Source organism: Anomaloglossus baeobatrachus, chromosome 9 (genome assembly GCF_048569485.1).
Source record: "Anomaloglossus baeobatrachus isolate aAnoBae1 chromosome 9, aAnoBae1.hap1, whole genome shotgun sequence".
Lineage (NCBI taxonomy): Eukaryota > Metazoa > Chordata > Amphibia > Anura > Aromobatidae > Anomaloglossus > Anomaloglossus baeobatrachus.
This window is the reverse complement of record NC_134361.1, coordinates 217026450-217053789: the sequence shown is the minus strand read 5'-3', so window position 1 is coordinate 217053789 and position 27340 is coordinate 217026450. Positions and strand designations below refer to the sequence as shown.

General features: G+C 49.1%; 1 protein-coding gene across 1 annotated transcript; it reads left to right on the top strand.

The window, feature by feature from the left end:
* Positions 1–345: 345 nt before the first annotated feature.
* Positions 346–27284, top strand: LOC142251568 (multidrug and toxin extrusion protein 1-like). The gene is made up of 17 exons (XM_075324486.1): positions 346–519; positions 16947–17048; positions 17534–17602; positions 17734–17882; positions 18068–18110; positions 19553–19597; positions 19847–19944; positions 20163–20260; positions 20432–20545; positions 20666–20733; positions 20859–20967; positions 21162–21237; positions 22945–23014; positions 23294–23426; positions 24630–24724; positions 24806–24890; positions 26700–27284. Exons 1-17 carry the CDS (start codon positions 346–348, stop codon positions 26846–26848), a joined length of 1677 nt encoding a protein of 558 aa, XP_075180601.1. The 3' UTR covers positions 26849–27284.
* Positions 27285–27340: the final 56 nt, after the last annotated feature.

Sequence of the window (27340 nt, the reverse complement as noted above, 5' to 3'; positions counted from 1 at the left end):
CCGCAGTCCCCACACAGCCACCACAGCACCAACACTAGCCGCCGCAGACCCAGCACAGCCGCCGCAGACCCAGCACAGCCGCCGCAGACTCTGCACAGTCGCCAAATTTTCCTCCCAAATTTTTGGGAGGAAAAGTGCGTCTTATAATCCTTTATCCCTCTGCCACTTTTAAAGGGCAAGAAGCCAATTACGAAAAGAACTGCGAAGTAGACTAGGTCTGATTACACAGCTTTTCCGTCATCCTGAATAGTGTGTTAAGTATAATGCAAGGAGTTATAATCCACAGATATTGTCATTAGTGGTTGACTAATATCTAACATTTACCGTTCTAACATCCTAATAGTAATGGAAAAGGAGAAGGATCAAGTCACCAGCCCGGAGATCATTATTGTCCCTGGCACCGACTGCGACTCGGAGCCGGATCCGCACACAACAGGATGTCGGCAGAAGATGCGGAGTATTCATCCAGAGGCGATTCTCCGGGAGATGAAGAAGATCATCACTCTAGCCGGACCCGCGGTAAATTAAATAAAAACTTCAATAGTGCAGCAAATACACCCGTTATACCAAGTACTAACGACATTTGGGTGTGTGAAGCGATGGCAAAGGGATCACCGCGGTGCAGAGTACAATTATGGTACACAAGACCAGGTTACAGAAACAAGGGCAAAGCTTTACTTACAAGCAGGAGATGCCCGGGTTATACCGGCTGTACATATATAATTATATACAGGAGATGCCCGGGTTATACCGGCTGTACATATATAATCATATACAGGAGATGCCCGGGTTATACCGGCTGTACATATATAATTATATACAGGAGATGCCCGGGTTATACCGGCTGTACATATATAATTATATACAGGAGATGCCCGGGTTATACCGGCTGTACATATATAATTATATACAGGAGATGCCCAGGTTATAGCAGCTGTACATATATAATTATATACAGGAGATGCCCAGGTTATACCGGCTGTACATATATAATTATATACAGGAGATGCCCAGGTTATACCGGCTGTACATATATAATTATATACAGGAGATGTCCAGGTTATACCAGCTGTACATATATAATTATATACAGGAGATGCCCGGGTTATACCGGCTGTACATATATAATTATATACAGGAGATGCCCGGGTTATACCGGCTGTACATATATAATTATATACAGGAGATGCACAGGTTATACCAGCTGTACATATATAATTATATACAGGAGATGCCCGGGTTATACCGGCTGTACATATATAATTATATACAGGAGATGCCCGGGTTATACCGGCTGTACATATATAATTCTATACAGGAGATACCCAGGTTATACCGGCTGTACATATATAATTATATACAGGAGATGCCCGGGTTATACCAGCTGTACATATATAATCATATACAGGAGATGCCCAGGTTATACCGGCTGTACATATATAATTATATACAAGAGATGCCCGTGTTATACCGGCTGTACATATATAATTATATACAGGAGATGCCCGGGTTATACCGGCTGTACATATATAATTATATACAGGAGATGCCCGGGTTATACCGGCTGTACATATATAATTATATACAGGAGATGCCCGGGTTATACCGGCTGTACATATATAATTATATACAAGAGATGCCCAGGTTATACCGGCTGTACATATATAATTATATACAGGAGATGCCCGGGTTATACCGGCTGTACATATATAATTATATACAGGAGATGCCCGGGTTATACCGGCTGTACATATATAATTATATACAGGAGATGCCCAGGTTATACCAGCTGTACATATATAATTATATACAGGAGATGCCCAGGTTATACTGGGTGTACATATATAATTAGACACAGGAGATGCCCAGGTTATACCGGCTGTACATATATAATTATATACAGAAGATGCCCAGGTTATACCGGCTGTACATATATAATTATATACAGAAGATGCCCAGGTTATACCGGCTGTACATACATAATTATATACAGGAGATGCCCAGGTTATACCGGCTGTACATATATAATTATATACAGGAGATGCCCGGGTTATACCAGCTGTACATATATAATTATATACAGGAGATGCCCAGGTTATACCGGCTGTACATATATAATTATATACAGGAGATGCCTAGGTTATACCGGCTGTACATATATAATTATATACAGGAGATGTCCAGGTTATACCGGCTGTACATATATAATTATATACAGGAGATGCCCGGGTTATACCGGCTGTACATATATAATTATATACAGGAGATGCCCAGGTTATACCAGCTGTACATATATAATTATATACAGGAGATGTCCAGGTTATACCGGCTGTACATATATAATTATATACAGGAGATGCCCAGGTTATACCGGCTGTACATATATAATTATATACAGGAGATGTCCAGGTTATACCAGCTGTACATATATAATTATATACAGGAGATGCCCGGGTTATACCGGCTGTACATATATAATTATATACAGGAGATGCCCAGGTTATACCAACTGTACATATATAATTATATACAGGAGATGCTCAGGTTATACCGGCTGTACATATATAATTATATACACGAGATGCCCAGGTTATACCAGCTGTACATATATAATTATATACAGGAGATGTCCAGGTTATACCAGCTGTACATATATAATTATATACAGGAGATGCCCAGGTTATACCGGCTGTACATATATAATTATATACAGGAGATGCTCAGGTTATACCGGCTGTACATATATAATTATATACACGAGATGCCCAGGTTATACCAGCTGTACATATATAATTATATACAGGAGATGTCCAGGTTATACCAGTTGTACATGTCGCGGGCGGAGGAGGGGACGCTGCGCTCACCCACTGCTCGGGTCCGGCTGCTGCTGCTGCTGCTCGGTGGTGGCTCGAGCGGTGGGCCGGATCCTGGGGACTCGAGCGGCGTTCCTCGCCCGTGAGTGAAAGGGGGTGGTTTGGGTTTAGGGATATTGTCCGTGACGCCACCCACGGTTGTGGTGAGGTTGTGACACCACCGCTGCTCTGGACGGGGATCCCGGGAGCGATGACAGGGAGCAGCTTGGATGTTGGTTCTCCCCTCCGTGGGTAGGGGGTTGGTTGTCCCGGGGCCCGGTGAGGGAGGTAGGGATGGATGGCAGGCGGGTTACGGGGCCTGGTGAGGTGCAGGGTCGCGGGGGCAGCGCTGTGCCGCACGGCACGGTGGTACTCACTCAGCCAATGACGAATGCAAAGTCTCCGGTAAAACAAACGGCTGGATGGACGGGTCCCACAGACGGCTGCGGTGTTTCTCTTCCCGGTAGGTTGGTGGTGACTGCCTTTCCCTGCACCTGTGTTGTGTTACGGTTCCAATGGGTTCCCACCGGTAACCCGCTCCCCAGCTTGGATGGATGCTGAGGGAGCCCCTTTTGCCCGCAGGCTCTGGCCCTGGGAACTGTAGCCTTGGCGGTGACTGTGTTTCCCTTCACGGTTTGAGCTGTCGCCTTCTATCGGGACTTGACTGCTGGGAAACCCCGGAGGTTCCCTTCGCTAACGGATTTGACAAATTTGACGGCGACTCCTAGCCTTGTCGGGGTCGTAATCCCTGCCGGATGGTGCTGGCTTCTCTTTACTCTCCAATCCGGTATTGCCGGGCCACAGCCCGTCCACGGTACATACGGTTTGCTCCAATTAGCCTCTCCTGCAGACGGTCACCACCGTCTGCCAACCTTGCTGTTCCGTCCGGGCCACACACCCGGACCAACTTCAGACTGCTCCTCTACCACTTTACGTCCTCTCACTTCAAAACCCTAATCTCAACTCTCTCCTTTTCCCGCCTCCAGGACTGTGAACTCCTCGGTGGGCGGGACCAACCGCCTGGTTCACCCCCTGGTGTGGACATCAGCCCCTGGAGGAAGGCAACAAGGGTTTTGTGTTTGGCTTCGGTGTACCTAACCGGGGTGTGGGGTGTGTTGGTGTAGTTCTGTGACGACCTGGCTTGCCCAGGGCGCCACATACATATATAATTATATACAGGAGGCCCAGGTTATACCGGCTGTATATATATAATTATATACAGGAGATGTCCAGGTTATACCGGCTGTACATATATAATTATATACAGGAGATACCCAGGTTATACCAGCTGTACATATATAATTATATACAGGAGATGCCCGGGTTATACCGGCTGTACATATATAATTATATACAGGAGATACCCAGGTTATACCAGCTGTACATATATAATTATATACATGAGATGCCCGGGTTATACCAGCTGTACATATATAATTATATACAGGAGATGCCCAGGTTATACCAACTGTACATATATAATTATATACAGGAGATGCCCAGGTTATACCAACTGTACATATATAATTATATACAGGAGATGCCCAGGTTATACCGGCTGTACATATATAATTATATACAGGAGATGCCCAGTGTCACGAACCACCGGGGGGGGTCACTCAGAAATCCCCCGCGCTGGCTACCAGTACGTCACAATCGGGGGGTAACAAGTGGGGGTCACCCCTCCTTTATACCTCCCGACCGACAGACAGAGCACGTGACGCGCTCTCTAGCGCCCCTCTTATAGTCAGGCCAATTATGGAATTGCCCGACAATAAGCAAGGAGGCCGCTATACTACTTATGCCGATTATTGAAGGGTCCCCGGTGAGAGTAGGGTATATATTCCCCCGACCTCCGCGGGCGGAATATATAAAACCTCCCCGAATCTCACTGGCCTCCCCACAATAATCCTTGGCACAACTCGCTGCCACCAACCGCTTCACGGTAACTATTAGCCGAACACACAGACGTGGGATTCAAGATCGAGATAACAGAACAGCCCAAGATTAATTATATAATTTAATCAGCCTAAAGCACACTAGAAACTACAATATATACAATAGGAGATCTACAGAATATACATATGTCAGAGTACAGTTACAAGCAAAGCATGGGTTACAAACAGGCATACACAGTTCCAGCAGTTACCTTGTGCGTCTGGCCACAGGGGGGCGCTGTAGACCAGGTTTCCAGGAACTCCCTCACAGGTCTTTCCCAACCAGGCCCCCGAGCAAAAGAACACTGGAAAATGGCCGAAGTAGGGTTATCAACCTGGGCAAATCCAGGTCCCCTCCTACCTTAGTGACCTCACAGGGAGCACTGCTCCACCCCTGGCTGGAGTTATGGACAAAATCCACAACATGGAATATGGCCATAACTTGGCCTGGGAGCGTCGTAGGCGGACGCCGACGCTCTCATTGTGACAGCTATGAATTTAGCTACAGAACGAGAGGACTCATGACTTGTCTACTAGTTCCCCATTGGCTGATATCACGCCTGGGGTATTTCCCCAGGTCCTGCTCCCATAAAAAGGGTGTGCCAGCATCGTCCGCATGCGGAGACACCATTTTTATGGTTGCCATATTTATCGGAAATATGGCTTGCGAGATATGAACCATTTTTTACTGGAGTCGTCCTGTCTGGATACTTCCAAGCTTGCTAACTAGATAGCAGCCCCTACTACAGGGTCACGGCAGGGAGTCATCCTGTGTCCATTGTTCCCACATCACCTAATCTCCATATCACAGGAGATGGCCATGGGATGTGTTGCTGGGATGTGACACCTTCACAGATGCTGGACATCTGAGAACAAGAAGGGAGGGGGCACTGCCATGGAGTGATGAGAGCGATTATGACTGGAAGTCATAATTCATCTTCATATCCCAGGGTTTGCCTCACACCTCCCCCCTTTTGAGGGCGCTAGGGGGCAGCACACTCCGGTGTTCCCCCGTGCGCCCGTCCGCGACCTCTCCTTGTCGGGACAGCCCGTCTGCGTTACCGTGGTCCCGACCCCTTTTGTAGCGAATGGTGAAGTTGTTTTGCTGGAGCGCAAGGCTCCATCGCAACAATCGCCCATTCGTCCCAGAGACAGTGTGTAACCAGCTGAGGGGATTGTGGTCCGTCTCCACGATGAAGTGGCGCCCGTATAGATAGGGTTGCAGACGCTGCAGGGCCCACACTATGGCCAGGCACTCCTTTTCCATCGTGGAATAGGCCACTTCCCGTGGTAACAGCTTCCTGCTCAGGTACAAGACTGGGTGCTCTTGGCTCGCAGAGTCCACCTGGCTGAGCACCGCACCGAGGCCGAAGTCACTGGCGTCGGTCTGTACTACAAACGGCCGCGTGAAGTCGGCTGCCTGTAGCACGGGCGGGCTGGACAGGGCGTCCTTTAGGGCCCGGAAGGCTGTCTCGCAGTCCATTGTCCAATCGACTGCAGAGGGCAGCTTCTTCTTGGTGAGGTCCGTCAAGGGCTTTGCCAGGCTACTATAGCATGGAACAAACCTCCTATAGTACCCAGCGGTCCCCAAGAAGGACATCACCTGCTTCTTGGTCCTGGGGGTGGGCCAGGATGCGATGGCTTCCACTTTCTCAGGCTCGGGCTTCAGTGTTCTCCCGCCTACCCGGTGACCGAGGTACTGGACCTCGCTCATGGCCAGCTGACACTTTCCCGGCTTGATGGTCAAACCTGCCTGGTGGATCCGCCTGAGCACCTGTGCTAGATGCTCTAGGTGGTCCTCCCAGGTGGGACTGAAGACGGCAATGTCATCCAGGTACGCGGCCGCGTACCCTTCAAGTCCCTTGAGCAGGGTGTTGACCATCCGCTGGAAAGTGGCAGGGGCATTCCTCATCCCGAATGGCATCACCGTGGACTCGTACAGTCCAAATGGGGTAATAAAGGCAGAGCGTTCCCTGGCCTTGCGAGTCAGGGGGATCTGCCAATATCCCCGGCTCAGATCCATGATGGTCAGGTACTGAGCCCCGGCCAACTGATCGAGCAGGTCATCGATGCGTGGCATTGGGTACGCATCGGCGACCGTGACAGCATTGAGCCCCCTGTAGTCCACGCAGAACCGAGTGGTTCGGTCCTTCTTAGGGACGAGGACTACAGGCGAGGCCCAAGCGCTGTTGGATGCCTGGATCACCCCCAGCTTCAGCATCTCGTCAATCTCCTGGCGCATGTGTTGCTGCACCTCCAGGGAGACCCGATATGCTGAACGCCGGATCGGGGGATGATCCCCAGTGTCCACGTGATGGACAGCCAAGTTAGTCCTTCCGGGCTGGTTGGTAAACAACCCCCGGAAGGGGTGTAGGGTGGCCCACAGCTGGGACCGTTGGTCCTCCAAGAGCTGGTGGCCAACCTCCACATCCTCAATGGATCCGCCTGCCCTAACCTGGGCTAGCATATCCAAGAGGGTCTCCGCTTCTCCCTCCTCGGGCAGGTTGCACACGGGGAGCGCACATGCCTCCCGCTCATGATGTGCCTTCATCATGTTCACATGGAAGGGCTTCCGCCTTCCACGGGCAGGGTCCAGGGTGACCAGGTACGTCACAGGGTTGAGCTGCTGGTACACGAGGTATGGGCCTTCCCAGGCTGCCTGAAGCTTGTCCTGTGGTACGGGGACCAGTACCCACACCTTTTGACCCACTTGGTAGGTCCTCTCACAAGCGTTCTGGTCGTACCAACGCTTCTGATCGGCCTGGGCTTGAGCCATATTGTCGTGTACCAGTTGCGTCAAGGCCTGCATTTTGTCCCGGAAGCGCATGACATACTCGATAACCGACACTCCAGGGGTGGCCAAATCCCCTTCCCAAGCCTCTTTCACCAGAGCCAGGGGGCCCCGCACACGTCGCCCGTACAGGAGCTCAAACGGTGAGAATCCTGTTGAGGCCTGTGGAACCTCCCGGTAAGCAAATAACAGGTGTGGGAGATACCGCTCCCAGTCACGCCCATGGGAGTCGACCAACATCTTAAGCATCTGCTTTAAGGTGCCATTAAACCGCTCGCACAGGCCATTAGTCTGTGGATGGTACGGGCTGGCCACCAGATGTCGCACCTGGACTTGCTTACAGAGGGCCTCCATCAGCTGGGACATGAATTGGGTCCCCCGGTCAGTGAGCATTTCCTGGGGAAAACCCACTCGGGAGAAAATCTCCAGCAATGCGGTGGCCACCTTGTCAGCCCGAATGGACGACAAGGCCACTGCTTCTGGGTACCGGGTGGCATAGTCCACTACCGTCAGTATGAAGCGTTTCCCGGAGCTGCTGGGGATGGCCAGCGGGCCGACCAGATCCACAGCCACCCTCCTGAAAGGCTCATCGATGATTGGCAGAGATACTAGTGGGGCTTTGGGGTGTGGCCCCGCCTTCCCCACTCTCTGACAGGTTTCACACGAACGGCAGTAGGCAGCCACATCGGCCCCCATTTTTGGCCAGTAGAAATGCTGGTTTAACCTGGCCTTGGTCTTAGCGATCCCTAGGTGTCCGGCCATCGGAATCTCATGTGCGATCCGCAACAACTCCGTCCGGAACGGATAGGGTACCACCAACTGTCGGTCCCTGGGCCACGCCTCCGGTGAACCCTGCTGGACCGTGGCCCGGTACAGCCGTCCTTGGTCCCAGACCACTCGCTCCGGGTCCGAGTCCGAGGGAGGCTGTGCCGCCTGCTCCTTAAGAGCTTTCAGGCTGTCGTCAGCTTCTAACGCTGCCTGAAACCCCTGACTAGATGTGGCCAGAATCGACGAGACTGTCACATCTTCAGTCAGTACTCCGGGACCTGTGTCCTGGCCTCCACCTGACTCGGCTGCCACTTGGTCGGAAGGGGAAGAGCTATCGGACCTCCAGGAGGCCCCTTGGCTTCCAGCACTCCCACTGCGGGTGACAGCGGCCACAGCCGCTGCGACCGTGGGTCGTGCCTGCTCCTCCTCCGTTCCTGACCAAGTCGCCGGTTCAGGCAGACCTACCTGGCTTCCTGACACCCCGGTTGTGGGGGAACCATGCACCGAGATCTTACCTGGGAGCACTTCCGCTCCTGGACCGGCCCCAATCTCACCTGCCTGTTCCCCTCCTGCAGCAACAGAACCCCGCTGTGAAATCTCTGGGGACCCCACATTTGCTGTGGTAGCCCCCACCCCACACACTGGTCCTCCCCCTGCAGCACCCTGCTCTCTGCTTATCCCTGCAGAGGGCAACAGATCCCAGCTCACAGGCTGATTACTTGTAGAGGCATTGTCACACCTTTCTCTGACCCCCTCCCCTGTCACAGCTGTAGCTGAGTGTGTGTCTATGCAAGCAGGAAAATCAGAGTTCACTCCCTCCTCCCTTACATCATTCATAGATAACACATTAACATTGTTAGGAGTCATGTCAGTACGGGCTGAAGGTTCAGCCCTTGGGGGGGGCCCAAACTGGGAGGTTATCTGCCCCAAATCTGTCCCAAGTAGCACGTTTGCAGGGATCCGATCAGTTACCCCCACCTCCCTCACCCCTCGCCCTGCGCCCCAGTCCACATAAATGTCAGCAACAGGCAGCGCCGGGTCAATGCCTCCAATCCCGGAGACAGCGAGGGTTTTTCCAGGGATCAAGTCTTGGGGGGACACCATCTCAGGCCGCACCAGAGTCACCTCCGAGGCGCTGTCTCGCAGTCCTATGGTCACAGACCGGCCGACGGTGACAGGTTGGAAGCTGTCCAGGGACCTACCACCACCCCCACCCACACAATACACCTTGGGCGGCCCTTGGGACGGGGACGGAGCCGGGGCCTTGGGACGCTGAGGGCACATGGCCTTGAAGTGTCCAGGTAGGTTGCACTGGTGGCACCGTCTTGGTTCTGCCACGGGCCTGGAGAGGGGAGTTGAGGGGGACACCCCCTGCAGTCTAGGGGCAGGTGGGGCAGTCGTAGAATTCATCTTACCCCCTCTCCAGGTGCTGCTGGTGGCTGCTCTTCTGGCCTCAGGAGCCCGATTGTTGGTGTAGTCATCGGCCAGGGCAGCTGTAGCCGTGGACCCCTTTGGCTTCTGGTCTCGGATGAACTGGCGGAGATCCTCAGGGCAGTTCCACAAGAGTTGCTCCGTGATGAACAAGTCCAGGATCTCCGGTCCGGTGGAAAGCTGCAGGCCTTGGGTCCAGTGGTCGGCAGCTCGGGCAAGTGCCCGCCGGTGGTCAGCCCAGGAGTCCTTTGGTCCCTTCTGTAGGCTCCGGAACTTCTTGCGGTAGGACTCTGGAGTGAGGTTGTACTGTTGGATCAGGGCCCGCTTGATGGTGTCGTAGCCCTGATCTGCCTCAGCAGGCAAGTCCCCAAGGATATCCAGGGCCTTACCCCTTAAACGGGGGGTCAGGTATTTGGCCCACTGGTCCTTGTCCAGATGGTGCTGCAGGCAAGTCCGTTCAAAAGCAGTCAGGAAAGAGTCCAAGTCTCCATCCTTCTCCAGCACTGGGAAGTCCTCAACACGGACCTTTGGAAGTTTGGTGTCTTGAAGGTCACGTGTGGCTGATGAGGGCCGGAGCTGAGCTAGCTGCAGCTGGTGGTCACGCTCTGCCTGTTGCTGTCGCTCTTCACGTGCTGCTTGCCGCTCCGCAGCCTCACGCGCTGCTTGCCGCTCCGCAGCCTCAGCGTCACGCGCCGCCTGCCGCTCTGCCCTGCGCTCTGCCAGGAGTTCCTTGTAGCCCTCCTGGTCTCCAGCCTGGAGAAGGGCCATAGCCATTTGAAGAAGGCTATCCGAGCCTCCCAGGCTCGGTGGAATGGCACGTGGTGATCTGCGGCCCGCTGCGGAGCCTGGTGATTCACTGTCCATTGCAGAGCGGAGGGCTGGCATCTGGCTCGTTGAGGACCCTTGGGCGAGCTCCTCCTCATTTTGTCCAGCAGTGCCAGGTTGTGCGATGTCCTCTGCAGAGCTGTTCTCTGGCGTCGGGCTCTTGGAGGGCTCGTGGACAACCTCCTCATCGTCTCTGGCCTGAGCATCGGCCATTCCTTTGGCTTTGCTCCTGGTGCTCTCAGCCATTCTTGCAGACTTTGGTCACTGACACAGAACTGACACCTGATGCCTCCACACACCTTACAGTATCTGCACTCTGACACTCTAGTGTTGAGCTAGTCTGAAGACCCCAGCAGCCACAGCTGCTGCAGGCAGTCTTTAGTGTCTGGGAGTATGGGTCTCACACTCACACACACTATTATCTCGATCCCACCGCTTGCCACCAATATGTCACGAACCACCGGGGGGGGTCACTCAGAAATCCCCCGCGCTGGCTACCAGTACGTCACAATCGGGGGGTAACAAGTGGGGGTCACCCCTCCTTTATACCTCCCGACCGACAGACAGAGCACGTGACGCGCTCTCTAGCGCCCCTCTTATAGTCAGGCCAATTATGGAATTGCCCGACAATAAGCAAGGAGGCCGCTATACTACTTATGCCGATTATTGAAGGGTCCCCGGTGAGAGTAGGGTATATATTCCCCCGACCTCCGCGGGCGGAATATATAAAACCTCCCCGAATCTCACTGGCCTCCCCACAATAATCCTTGGCACAACTCGCTGCCACCAACCGCTTCACGGTAACTATTAGCCGAACACACAGACGTGGGATTCAAGATCGAGATAACAGAACAGCCCAAGATTAATTATATAATTTAATCAGCCTAAAGCACACTAGAAACTACAATATATACAATAGGGAATCTACAGAATATACATATGTCAGAGTACAGTTACAATCAAAGCATGGGTTACAAACAGGCATACACAGTTCCAGCAGTTACCTTGTGCGTCTGGCCACAGGGGGGCGCTGTAGACCAGGTTTCCAGGAACTCCCTCACAGGTCTTTCCCAACCAGGCCCCCGAGCAAAAGAACACTGGAAAATGGCCGAAGTAGGGTTATCAACCTGGGCAAATCCAGGTCCCCTCCTACCTTAGTGACCTCAGAGGGAGCACTGCTCCACCCCTGGCTGGAGTTATGGACAAAATCCACAACATGGAATATGGCCATAACTTGGCCTGGGAGCGTCGTAGGCGGACGCCGACGCTCTCATTGTGACAGCTATGAATTTAGCTACAGAACGAGAGGACTCATGACTTGTCTACTAGTTCCCCATTGGCTGATATCACGCCTGGGGTATTTCCCCAGGTCCTGCTCCCATAAAAAGGGTGTGCCAGCATCGTCCGCATGCGGAGACACCATTTTTATGGTTGCCATATTTATCGGAAATATGGCTTGCGAGATATGAACCATTTTTTACTGGAGTCGTCCTGTCTGGATACTTCCAAGCTTGCTAACTAGATAGCAGCCCCTACTACAGGGTCACGGCAGGGAGTCATCCTGTGTCCATTGTTCCCACATCACCTAATCTCCATATCACAGGAGATGGCCATGGGATGTGTTGCTAGGATGTGACACCTTCACAGATGCTGGACATCTGAGAACAAGAAGGGAGGGGGCACTGCCATGGAGTGATGAGAGCGATTATGACTGGAAGTCATAATTCATCTTCATATCCCAGGGTTTGCCTCACACCCAGGTTATACCGGCTGTACATATATAATTATATACAGGAGATGCCCAGGTTATACCGGCTGTACATATATAATTATATACAGGAGATGCCCGGGTTATACCAGCTGTACATATATAATTATATACAGGAGATGCCCAGGTTATACCGGCTGTACATATATAATTATATACAGGAGATGCCCAGGTTATACCGGCTGTACATATATAATTATATACAGGAGATGCCCGGGTTATACCAGCTGTACATATATAATTATATACAGGAGATGCCCAGGTTATACCGGCTGTACATATATAATTATATACAGGAGATGCCCAGGTTATACCGGCTGTACATATATAATTATATACAGGAGATGCCCAGGTTATACCGGCTGTACATATATAATTATATACAGGAGATGCCCGGGTTATACCAGCTGTACATATATAATTATATACAGGAGATGCCCAGGTTATACCAGCTGTACATATACAGTTAGGTCCAGAAATCTTTGGCCAGTGACACAATTTTGGCGAGTTGGGCTCTGCATGCCACCACATTGGATTTGAAATGAAACCTCTACAACAGAATTCAAGTGCAGATTGTAACGTTTAATTTGAAGGTTTGAACAAAAATATCTGATAGAAATTGTAGGAATTGTCACATTTCTTTACAAACACTCCACATTTTAGGAGGTCAAAAGTAATTGGACAAATAAACCAAACCCAAAAAAAAATTTTTTTTTTCAATATTTTGTTGCGAATCCTTTGGAGGCAATCACTGCCTTAAGTCTGGAACCCATCAACATCACCAAACGCTGGGTTTCCTCCTTCTTAATGCTTTGCCAGGCCTTTACAGCCGCAGCCTTCAGGTCTTGCTTGTTTGTGGGTCTTTCCGTCTTAAGTCTGGATTTGAGCAAGTGAAATGCATGCTCAATTGGGTTAAGATCTGGTGATTGACTTGGCCATTGCAGAATGTTCCACTTTTTTGCACTCATGAACTCCTGGGTAGCTTTGGCTGTATGCTTGGGGTCATTGTCCATCTGTACTATGAAGCGCCGTCCGATCAACTTTGCGGCATTTGGCTGAATCTGGGCTGAAAGTATATCCCGGTACACTTCAGAATTCATCCGGCTACTCTTGTCTGCTGTTATGTCATCAGTAAACACAAGTGACCCAGTGCCATTGAAAGCCATGCATGCCCATGCCATCACGTTGCCTCCACCATGTTTTACAGAGGATGTGGTGTGCCTTGGATCATGTGCCGTTCCCTTTCTTCTCCAAACTTTTTTCTTCCCATCATTCTGGTACAGGTTGATCTTGGTCTCATCTGTCCATAGAATACTTTTCCAGAACTGAGCTGGCTTCATGAGGTGTTTTTCAGCAAATTTAACTCTGGCCTGTCTATTTTTGGAATTGATGAATGGTTTGCGTCTAGATGTGAACCCTTTGTATTTACTTTCATGGAGTCTTCTCTTTACTGGTGACTTAGAGACAGATACACCTACTTCACTGAGAGTGTTCTGGACTTCAGTTGATGTTGTGAACGGGTTCTTCTTCACCAAAGAAAGTATGCGGCGATCATCCACCCCTGTTGTCATCCGTGGACGCCCAGGCCTTTTTGAGTTCCCAAGCTCACCAGTCAATTCCTTTTTTCTCAGAATGTACCCAACTGTTGATTTTGCTACTCCAAGCATGTCTGCTATCTCTCTGATGGATTTTTTCTTTTTTTTCAGCCTCAGGATGTTCTGCTTCACCTCAATTGAGAGTTCCTTAGACCGCATGTTGTCTGGTCACAGCAACAGCTTCCAAATGCAAAACCACACACCTGTAATCGACCCCAGACCTTTTAACTACTTCATTGATTAAAGGTTAACGAGGGAGACGCCTTCAGAGTTAATTGCAGCCCTTAGAGTCCCTTGTCCAATTACTTTTGGTCCCTTGAAAAAGAGGAGACTATGCATTACAGAGCTATGATTCCTAAACCCTTTCTCCGATTGGATGTGAAAACTCTCATATTGCAGCTGGGAGTGTGCACTTTCAGCCCATATTATATATATAATTGTATTTCTGAACATGTTTTTGTAAACAGCTAAAATAACAAAACTTGTGTCACTGTCCAAATATTTCTGGACCTAACTGTATAATTATATACAGGAGATGCCCAGGTTATACCGGCTGTACATATATAATTCTATACAGGAGATGCCCGGTGTGACGACATGGACTCTCATGGGTTAAAGTTTCTTAAAATCCAGCCAGACAGCATGATAGATTGTCTATAGACGGGGGAGAAGTCCCTCATTGTTTTTACAAGACTCTTGTTGACTCAATGTAATTGTGTTGGCCATTGAAAGCTAGACGTATTGTTCTCCAGACATTTCCAGTAACCATTGTATTGTAGTTGTGTATTGATAATGTAATTACCTTAGTAGCCATTGTCTAGTCGGTGACTCCCAGTTTACATGTACACCCTCAGTCTTTCTACCCATATCATTTAAATGAACATTGTCCATGCAGCTTGAAATTCCTCCAATGGGAGAAGCAATCTTGTCCAACCAATCGATGAGGAACGCAGTGTATCCAAGTGGAAGGTTGTGGCTATAAAAAGGACTTCTTTAAGCCACCAGGGGTTGTTGATGGTTGATGGATTCAGTCTAAGCTCTTTGGAGCTGACTGGAGGATCAGGACATCTTATGGCTTCAATCTAGGGACCCCGGATCCGGTTGGAGACCATATCCACAGCCTAGGGATTTCGACTCCGGCTGCCAGGATTGTAACATCAAACCAGGACTACCTAAGGAGGACACGCAGGTTGGGACAGTTCAGTCACCTGTTACAGACTTTGCAGACCTCAGACAGCTTGGAACCTGTGAGGCATGGACATTCTAAATCCCTGGTGAGCCAGCGGAAGGGTGAGACTCTGTTGCCTGTTACATTTGTGTGTTTTGCTGGTTATGTGTTATGTGCCGTTAATTGTTTGGGGATCCAATAAAGTCTAATTATTGTGGTTCCCTCACCCTGTGTTGTCTGAGTAGTGTTACGCCCACGGTTAAGGAGGCCGGCGTTCAGTTGGGATGAGCCCTGAGCCACGCTGTCTTTCTAAAGGCGGCGGGTTTTAGTGGACGAGAGCGCCCACTGAGCCCCGTGTCTCCACACCCGGGTTATACCGGCTGTACATATATAATTATATACAGGAGGCCCAGGTTATACCGGCTGTACATATATAATTATATACAGGAGATGCCCGGGTTATACCAGCTGTACATATATAATTATATACAGGAGATACCCAGGTTATACCAGCTGTACATATATAATTATATACAGGAGATGCCCGGGTTATACCGGCTGTACATATATAATTATATACAGGAGATACCCAGGTTATACCAGCTGTACATATATAATTATATACATGAGATGCCCGGGTTATACCAGCTGTACATATATAATTATATACAGGAGATGCCCAGGTTATACCGGCTGTACATATACAATTATATACAGGAGATGCCCAGGTTATACCGGCTGTACATATATAATTATATACAGGAGATGCCCAGGTTATACCGGCTGTACATATATAATTATATACAGGAGATGCCCGGGTTATACCAGCTGTACATATATAATTATATACAGGAGATGCCCAGGTTATACCGGCTGTACATATATAATTCTATACAGGAGATGCCCGGGTTATACCGGCTGTACATATATAATTATATACAGGAGGCCCAGGTTATACCGGCTGTACATATATAATTATATACAGGAGATGCCCGGGTTATACCAGCTGTACATATATAATTATATACAGGAGATACCCAGGTTATACCGGCTGTACATATATAATTATATACAGGAGATTCCCAGGTTATACCAGCTGTACATATATAATTATATACAGGAGATGCCCGGGTTATACCAGCTGTACATATATAATTATATACAGGAGATGCCCAGGTTATACCAACTGTACATATATAATTATATACAGGAGATGCCCAGGTTATACCAGCTGTACATATATAATTATATACAGGAGATGCCCGGGTTATACCAGCTGTACATATATAATTATATACAGGAGATGCCCGGGTTATACCGGCTGTACATATATAATTATATACAGGAGGCCCAGGTTATACCGGCTGTACATATATAATTATATACAGGAGGCCCAGGTTATACCGGCTGTACATATATAATTATATACAGGAGATACCCAGGTTATACCAGCTGTACATATATAATTATATACAGGAGATGCCCGGGTTATACCAGCTGTACATATATAATTATATACAGGAGATGCCCAGGTTATACCAACTGTACATATATAATTATATACAGGAGATGCCCAGGTTATACCAGCTGTACATATATAATTATATACAGGAGATGCCCGGGTTATACCGGCTGTACATATATAATTATATACAGGGGATGCCCGGGTTATACCGGCTGTACATATATAATTATATACAGGGGATGCCCGGGTTATAGCAGCACGGTGCATATATAATTATATACAGGGGATGCCCGGGTTATAGCAGCGCGGTGCAGTATAACGCATTTCTTCTGGCCTCTCTCCTTAGTTCCTGTCGCAGTTGATGTTCTTCCTGATTAATGTGGTGAGCGCCATATTTTGCGGACATTTGGGGAAGGTGGAGCTGGACGCGGTGTCTCTGGCAGTTGCGGTAAATTGATGTTTGTTGTAATATTAGACACAAAGAGACATACAGAGACAGAGATACATAGAGATAGAGACACACAGAGACAGACAGAGATACATAGAGATAGAGACACACAGAGACAGACAGAGATACATAGAGATAGAGACACACAGAGACAGACAGGGACACACAGAGAGAGAGACACACAGAGACAGAGACACAGGCACACAGAGAGAGAGACACACAGAGACAGACAGAGATACATAGAGACAGAGATACAGGCACACAGAGAGAGAGATAGAGGCAGACAGACAGAGAGAGGGAGAAAGCGAGAGTGGGAGAGACACGTAATGACTATCCTAGGCAACGCCGGGTACTACAGCCAGTCTAATATAAATGTGATCCAGGTCAGAGGGGTCCGGCACTTAGATCCCCCACCAGCCTTCTGTACCCTAGAAAGGCAGATACCTATGGATCCTAATGTTTCGCCATCTGCTTCCCTCTTCCAGGTGGTGAATATTACGGGAATCGCGGTGGGGACAGGGTTGTCCGGGGCATGTGATACATTAATGTCGCAGGTGTGTACATGTATTCTTGTAATTGTGCATTTCGTGAAAATCTGCTGGAAACAGTCAGCAAGCTGGTCATCAGACACCCCGAACAAGGAGGGGGTGCTGGGAGATTTCAGTAACTCAGATTTCTCTTTTAGATCTATGGTGGCAAGAACCTGAAGCTGGTGGGCACCGTCCTGCAGAGAGGGGTCCTCATCCTCCTCCTGTTCTGCTTTCCATGCTGGGCCTTATTCGTCAATACAGAACCAATACTTCTCCTCTGTCGGCAAGACCCAGAAGTGTCGAGGTGATACCAAACATCTGGTGCGGGGTCTGAAGGGGCAGATACTGGGGATACATCACCCCCCAAGTACTGACAGGTGTCAGGGGGGGGCACAATACTACAGAATGGAACCCACAGCTCCAGCCGGGGGGGCACTTGTGCACTGAGACCCCAATGTCATCACTTATATCACTTCTTTTTCCTTATAGATTAACTCAGACTTACGTCTTCATATTCATTCCAGCACTTCCGGTAAGAAGATCAGCGGCAGCATCCCCCACTGACCCCAGACATGTACGGAGGGGCCACGGGAGGGAAGGGGTGCAGGGAGGTACCGAATAATGACTCTGGGGGTACAGGATAATGACAATGACACTGGGGGTACAGGATAATGACACTGACACTGGGGGCACAGGATAATGACACTGGGGGTACAGGATAATGACACTGACACTGGGGGTGCAGGATAATGACACTGGGGGTACAGGATAATGACAATGACACTGGGGGTACAGGATAATGACACTGGGGGTACAGGATAATGACACTGACACTGGGGGTACAGGATAATGACACTGACACTGGGGGTACAGGATAATGACACTGACACTGGGGGTACAGGATAATGACAATGACACTGGGGGTACAGGATAATGACACTGACACTGGGGGTACAGGATAATGACAATGACACTGGGGGTACAGGATAATGACACTGGGGGTACAGGATAATGACACTGGGGGTACAGGATAATGACACTGACACTGGGGGTACAGGATAATGACACTGACACTGGGGGTACAGGATAATGACACTGGGGGTACAGGATAATGACACTGGGGGTACAGGATAATGACACTGGGGGTGCAGGATAATGACACTGGGGGTACAGGATAATGACACTGGGGGTGCAGGATAATGACACGGGGGGTACAGGATAATGACACTGGGGGTACAGGATAATGACAATGGGGGTGCAGGATAATGACACTGACACTGGGGGTACAGGATAATGACACTGGGGGTACAGGATAATGACACTGGGGGTACAGGATAATGACACTGGGGGTGCAGGATAATGACACTGGGGGTGCAGGATAATGACACTGGGGGTGCAGGATAACGACACTGGGGGTGCAGGATAATGACACTGGGGGTACAGGATAATGACACTGACACTGGGGGTACAGGATAATGACACTGGGGGTACAGGATAATGACACTGGGGGTGCAGGATAATGACACTGGGGGTACAGGATAATGACACTGACACTGGGGGTACAGGATAATGACACTGGGGGTACAGGATAATGACACTGGGGGTACAGGATAATGACACTGGGGGTGCAGGATAACGACACTGGGGGTACAGGATAATGACACTGACACTGGGGGTACAGGATAATGACACTGGGGGTACAGGATAATGACACTGGGGGTGCAGGATAATGACACTGGGGGTGCAGGATAATGACACTGGGGGTACAGGATAATGACACTGGGGGTACAGGATAATGACACTGGGGGTGCAGGATAATGACACGGGGGGTACAGGATAATGACACTGGGGGTACAGGATAATGACAATGGGGGTGCAGGATAATGACACTGGGGGTGCAGGATAATGACATTGGGGGTACAGGATACTGACAATGGGGGTGCAGGATACTGACGCTTGTCTCTTTCCTCGCAGGCCTCCTTTCTGTACCAGCTTCAGGCTAAATACTTGCAGAGTCAGGTACTGCGATCTCTGCGGCTCCGGACATTGGGCCTCATCTTTCGGTGCCGATCAGGGGAGGATTCTCAACACTAGGTGCAGTTTCCCATGGCAACCAATCAGCTCTCTCCTTTCATTTTCCAAATGACCTGTGAAGAGTAAGAGCTGCGATCTGATTGGTTACTATGGGCGCCTGTTCCCCTCTGATGAATATTTCGGGGGGATCGCAGACCGCATAATGTTCCTTATCGTCATCTTCTCTTTCTACAGGGAATTATTTTTCCTCAAGTCTTGACTGGATTCATCGCCAACCTGGTCAATGCAGTCATCAACTACATCTTCCTGTACATTTGGGGTCTGGGGGTCATGTATGTACTAATAGACTATTAATATGGGGGGCTGCACCCTATAATTGCCCCCAAAATTTAAAATTGTGCACTTTTATTAAATTAACAATTTCATGTATCAGGAAAGCTGGGTGACTATGAAAAGCTGAGTGGGTAGGCTGGTTCTCCATGGCAACACCCTTAAAGGGGCTGTCCATTTTGGTGTCAGGTGTAGGACGGTTTCCTTTTTTCTCCCCCAGGGGCTCGGCGTTGGCGAATACGTTCTCGCAGTACGTCCAGGCGGTCCTGTTATTCCTCTACATCGTCTGCAGGAGGCTCCATGTGGACACATGGGGAGGTACCGGCCCGCAGAACCATACTCGTACTTCTCATTCATTCTATTGTCCTCTGTTATCAGCCAAATATAGCATAGCACATACAATTATTCCAGGAGGGAGTGCCAAAAATGTTATTGTCCAGATTGTGTATACAGATGCAATTGTTGGGGTCTGACGGCGGCTTTTCCCAGGGTGGTCCGTCGCCTGCTTTGAGGACTGGGGCCCCTTCATCCGTCTCGCCATTCCCAGCATGCTCGTGGTCTGTATAGAATGGTGGACGTTTGAGATCGGAATCATAGTGTCCGGTAAGTCACAGCCTCCCTATAATCCAAGGAGACTTGGGATAAGTGGTGCCCGGCAGCCACTTATCTCCATGGGCCCTATATACCACATAAGCATGCTATTTTAACCCTCCATCCCACCAGGGGTCCTCGGCGTGGAAGATCTCGGGGCTCAGACCATTGTCTATCAGATGGCAAACATTGTCTTCATGGTAAGGACCCCAATTCTTCTCTCACGTGCCCACCGTATATACTTTCAGGGATGAGCGGCACTGTAGAGGTCTATGGGGTCCGCTGAGGCGGGGACAGGTCTTATAATGCGGCACTATTTCTGCAGGTGTCAATGGGGTTCAGCATCGCGGCCCGCGTCCGGGTGGGTCACGCCCTGGGGGCAGGGGACGTTGTACAAGCCAAGAAATCAATGGTTGTCGCCATATTGATGACAGGTAATGACGCTGCAGACTTCTGAAATACTCTGCGCTGCTGTGGATTCTGCCTCAGATCGGGGCGCATCATCCACCGCTCCTCCTATGATTCTGTCCTCACTGTTATTAGCACATTTACATGCTCTTCTGAAATACTCTGCGCTGCTGTGTAACCAGCTACATAGGATGATTTTGTTTTTCTTTTCTTTCTCCAGAATCCTGTGCGCTGTTATCATCTATTCTGCTGTTCAGCCTGAAGGATGTGATCGGCTACATATTCACATCAGATGAGTAAGACGGGGCGCTGCTCATGTAATGTACGCACTGCACCAGCAGAATAGTGAGTGCAGCTCTGGAGTATAATAATGGAGGTAGCCCAGAATCCAGTAATGTATATACACAGTGACTGCACCAGCAGAATAGTGAGTGCAGCTCTGGAGTATAATACAGGAGGTAACTCAGGATCAGTAATGTAATGTATGTACACAGTGACTGCACCAGCAGAATAGTGAGTGCAGCTCTGGAGTATAATAGAGGAGGTAACTCAGGATCAGTAATGTAATGTATGTACACAGTGACTGTGAGCGCAGCTCCGGAGTATAATACAGGATGTAACTCAGGATCAGTAATGTATGTACACAGTGACTGAACCAGTAGAATAGTGAGTGCAGCTCTGGAGTATAATACAGGAGGTAACACAGGATCAGTAATGTATGTACACAGTGACTGCACCAGCAGAATAGTGAGTGCAGCTCTGGAGTATAATACAGGAGGTAACACAGGATCAGTAATGTATGTACACATTGACTGCACCAGCAGAATAGTGAGTGCAGCTCTGGAGTATAATACAGTAAGTAACTCAGGATCAGTAATGCAATGTATGTGCACAGTGACTGCACCAGCAGAATAGTGAGTGCAGCTCTGGAGTATAATACAGGAGGTAACTCAGGATCAGTAATGTAATGTATGTACACAGTGACTGCACCAGCAGAATAGTGAGTGCAGCTCTGGAGTATAATGCAGGAGGTAACTCGGGATCAGTAATGTAATGTATGTACACAGTGACTGCACCAGCAGAATAGTGAGTGCAGCTCTGGAGTATAATGCAGGAGGTAACTCGGGATCAGTAATGTAATGTATGTACACAGTGACTGCACCAGCAGAATAGTGAGTGCAGCTCTGGAGTATAATGCAGGAGGTAACTCAGGATCAGTAATGTAATGTATGTACACAGTGACTGCACCAGCAGAATAGTGAGTGCAGCTCTGGAGTATAATGCAGGAGGTAACTCGGGATCAGTAATGTAATGTATGTACACAGTGACTGCACCAGCAGAATAGTGAGTGCAGCTCTGGAGTATAATACAGGAGGTAACTCAGGATCAGTAATGTAATGTATGTACACAGTGACTGCACCAGCAGAATAGTGAGTGCAGCTCTGGAGTATAATACAGGAGGTAACTCAGGATCAGTAATGTAATGTATGTACACAGTGACTGCACCAGCAGAATAGTGAGTGCAGCTCTGGAGTATAATGCAGGAGGTAACTCGGGATCAGTAATGTAATGTATGTACACAGTGACTGCACCAGCAGAATAGTGAGTGCAGCTCTGGAGTATAATGCAGGAGGTAACTCAGGATCAGTAATGTAATGTATGTACACAGTGACTGCACCAGCAGAATAGTGAGTGCAGCTCTGGAGTATAATGCAGGAGGTAACTCGGGATCAGTAATGTAATGTATGTACACAGTGACTGCAGCAGCAGAATAGTGAGTGCAGCTCTGGAGTATAATACAGGAGGTAACTTGGGATCAGTAATGTAATGTATGTACACAGTGACTGCACCAGCAGAATAGTGAGTGCAGCTCTGGAGTATAATGCAGGAGGTAACTCGGGATCAGTATTGCAGATAGAGACGCCCTTTAAACAGAGAATTCAGATGTGTTGCGTATTGTGTAGCTGATCGGGTGTTGTGTCTGATCACGCTCTGTCCTGTAGGGGGATAGTGACGCTGGTCAGCTACGTTCTTCCTGTATACGCCGGGACTCATCTTTTTGATGGATGTGTGGTGAGAATTTATTTTAATAAATCCAGTTCTCCTGACAACAATTCCGGTCAGGGCCCTTTAGATGTATCATAGGGACACTTTATATATAGATATCAATGATCATGGACATTAATACAGTATCGACCCAGATAATGTCCTTGTGATAAAACTACACTTGTTACAAGTAGGAACCAGAAGTGTTGTCATGGGGTCAGAGTAGATACTGGTGATATGTAAATCTCTTGTTCCAGATTATTGGACGTTGATGGCGGCTTATTCTTGATTTTTCCGTTCTCGTAGTTGACATGTACCGGCGTTCTGCACGGCACCGGAAAGCAGAAAGTCGGGGCCATTTTTCACGCTGTCGGCTTTTACGTTATTGGCCTTCCGGTGGGAATCTCCCTGATGTTTGCAGCCAAAATGGGAATAATAGGTGAGGAATGTGGAAAACATAAGCTACCGGCGGTCTCACCGCGGCCTCCAGATATAACCGCGGCCTCCAGATATCACCGCGGCCTCCAGATATAACCGCGGCCTCCAGATATCACCGCGGCCTCCAGATATCACCGCGGCCTCCAGATATCACTGCGGTCTCCAGATATAACCGCGGCCTCCATATATCACCACGGCCTCCAGATATCACCGCGGCCTCCATATATCACCACGGCCTCCAGATATGACCGCGGCCTCCAGATATGACTGCGGCCTCCAGATATGACCGCGGCCTCCAGATATGACTGCGGCCTCCAGATATAACCGCGGCCTCCAGATATAACCGCGGCCTCCAGATATCACCGCAGCCTCCAGATATAACCGCGGCCTCCAGATGTCACCGCGGCCTCCAGATGTCACCGCGGCCTCCAGATATCACCGCGGCCTCCAGATATCACCGCGGTCTCCAGATATAACCGCGGCCTCCAGATATCACCGCGGCCTCCAGATATAACCACTGTCTCCAGATATCACCGCGGCCTCCAGATATCATCGCGGCCTCCAGATATAACCGCTGTCTCCAGATATCACCGCGGCCTCCAGATATCACTGTGGCCTCCAGATATTACCGCGGGCTCCAGGTATAACCGCGGTCTCCAGATATCACTGCGGTCTCCAGATATCACCGCGGCCTCCATATATCACCACGGCCTCCAGATATCACCACGGCCTCCAGATATCACCGTGGCCTCTAGATATCACCGCAGCCTCCAGATATAACCGCGGTCTCGAGATATCACCGAGGCCTCCAGATATAACCGTGGCCTCCAGATAAAACTGCGGTCTCCAGATATCACCGCGGCCTCCAGATATAATCACGGCCTCCATATATCACCGCAGCCTCCAGATATCATTGCGGTCTCCAGATATAACCGCGGCCTCCAGATATCATTGCGGTCTCCAGATATAACCGTGGCCTCCAGATATGACTGCGGTCTCCAGATATCACCGCGGCCTCAATATATAACCGCGGCCTCCAGATATCACCGCGGTCTCCATATATAACCGCGGCCTCCAGATATCATTGCGGTCTCCAGATATAACCGTGGCCTCCATATATAACCGCAGCCTCCAGATATCACCGCGGCCTCCAGATATCACCGCGGCCTCCAGATATAACCGCGGTCTCGTCGTTTGCTCCTAGGGTTCTGGCTCGGGATCCTGCTCTGCGCTGTCCTGGAGATCGTCACTTTCTTAATCTTCGTATTTCACATTGACTGGGAACAGGAGTCACGAGAGGTCAGCGTCCGCTGGTTGTTGTAGTCCTGACGAGCTCGGTGGTGATTTGTGCCATGACTTCACCCCATATTCTGATTTCAGGCTCAGGCCCGGGTCCAGCGGCGGGTCCGGATGACACGAGACTTGCAGAACAACGCGGCCATTTATCAGGGTGCAGCCACGACCGGTATGTAAAACACTAATCGCTCAGTCTTCTTCTTCTGGGAAGTTGCTAAATTTTCCAATAAGCCCGAAATATACAGTGGCTACGGAAAGTATTCACACCCCTTTAAAATTTTCACTCTTTGTCTCATTGCAGCCATTTGGTATTTTTTTTTTCTCAATAATGTACACCCCATCCCCCATCTTGTCAGAAAAAAAACAGAAATGTAGACTTTTTTTGCAAATTTATTAAAAAAGAAAAACTGAAATCTCACATGGTCATAAGTATTCAGCCCCTTTGCCCTCCCTTTTGAGCTAGTACAGCCATGAGTCTTCTTGGGATCCTGGATTTGGGGATCCTCGGCCATTCTTCCTTGCAGATCCGTCAGGTTGGATGGTGAACATTGGTGGACGCCATTTTCAGGTCTTTCCAGAGATGCTCTATTGGGTTTAGGTCAGGGCTGTGGCTGGGCCGGTCAAGAATGGTCACAGAGTTGTTCTGAAGCCGCTCCTTTGTTATTTTAGCTGTTTGCTTAGGGTCATTGTCTTGTTGGAAGGTGAACCTTCAGCCAAGTGTGAAGTCCAGAGCATCTGGGAGAGGTTTTCTTCCAGGATATCTCTGTACTTGGCCGCATTCATCTTTCCTTCAATTACAGTCAGTCGTCCTGTCCCTGCCCCCATAGCATGATGCTGCCACCACCATGCTTCACTGTGGGGATTGTATTGGGCAGGTGATGAGCAGTGCCTGGTTTTCTCCACACATACTGCTTAGAATTATCACAATAAACTCTTCATCTCATCAGACCAGAGAATCTTATTTCTCATAGTCTGAGAGTCCTTCATGTATATTTTTGCAAACTCTATGTGGTTTTTATATGTCTTGCACTGAGGAGAGTCTTCTGTCCGGCCACTCTGCCATAAAGGCCCGACTGGTGGAGGCTGCAGTGATAGTTAACTTTGTGGATCTTTCTGCCATCTCCCTACTGCATCTCTGGAGCTCAGCCGCAGTGATCTTGGGGTTCTTCTTTACCTCTCTCACCAAGGCTCTTCTCCCATGATTGCTCAGTTTGACTGGACGGCCAGGTCTAGGAAGAGTTCCGGTGTCCCAAACTTCTTCCATGTAAGGATTATGGAGGCCATTGTGCTCTTAGGAACAGGAGTACTGCAGAAATTCTTTTGTAACCTTGGCCAGATCTGTGCCTTGCAACAATTCTGTCTCTGAGCTCCTTGGGCAGTTGCTTTGACCTCATGATCCTCATTTGGTGTGACATGCAGTGTGAGCTGTGAGGTCTTATATAGACAGGTGTGGGCCTTTCCCAATCACGTCCTATCAGTGTAATTACACACAGCTGGACTCCAATGAAGGAGCAGAACCATCTCAAGGAGGATCACAAGGAAAAGGACAGCACGGGACTTACATATGAGTGTCTGAGCAAAGGGGCTGAATACTTATGACCATGGGAGATTTCAGTTTTTCTTGTTTAATAAATTTCCACATTTCTGGGTTTTTTTTTTGTCAAGATGGGGGATGGAGAGCAGAGTGTACATTAATGAGAATTTACCAAATGGCTGTAAGGTAACAGTGAAAATTTAAAGGGGTGTGAATACTTTCCTTACCCACTGTATGGGAAAGCTGGGCGACAAGCGATGTGTTCACTATTCCTGATCGCATAGGTGTCATCCTGGGGGGTAATTAACACTTGACCTGCTGTATGGTAAGGAGTAGGGGGATAGAAGGGGGCAACTTGCCAGTGATGGCGGCCATACTGTCTTCTCTTGATGTTGACCCCCAAACCCTCGCTCTTGACACTTTTCTCATTTCCAAAAATCACAGAAGAGCCCAGAACAGACGGTGACCCCCCACAATCAGAAGTGCCCCCCACACCTCTATCCAGAAAGCGGCTGTTCCTGTGCAGATCTTTGGTTCTGATCGCCTCGCTCACCATACTGATGATTGGGATACTAATCAGACTATGCGTTTGAGTGCAGCTCTGGAGAACTGAATGCAGCCATCAATTAAACCTATACTGTCCAGGAGGCAGTTCCTATGTAAGACACATGGCTTTCTGCCTCACTCACGATTTTGCCTGGGTTTGGATCCATACACAGAGAATTGCAGCAGTCAGTAAAGCAGGACTGTGCGGCATCATAGTGCGGTATTATTACATTACACGTACTGTGAACGTTATTTTTGCTGTTCATGCTACGGGAGAAGAATCACGGAGATGTAAAGCGCAGCACTCGTTTTTCTATTCTTCTGCTTGCCGTCTGTTAAAGGGAACATGTCCCACATCGTCGTCATCATCATCCTCTGATGGTTTATTAGTTGTATCCAGTATATTCTTTGGTTTTCCCTTTATACATTGTATCAAACTAACGAAAAAAAGGGGATTTGTGCTGTTAAATGCAACTTTCTTGACCGGATACAATTGTTAAAATAAATATTGACTAAAGGGTTCGTTCTGATTTCAGCTC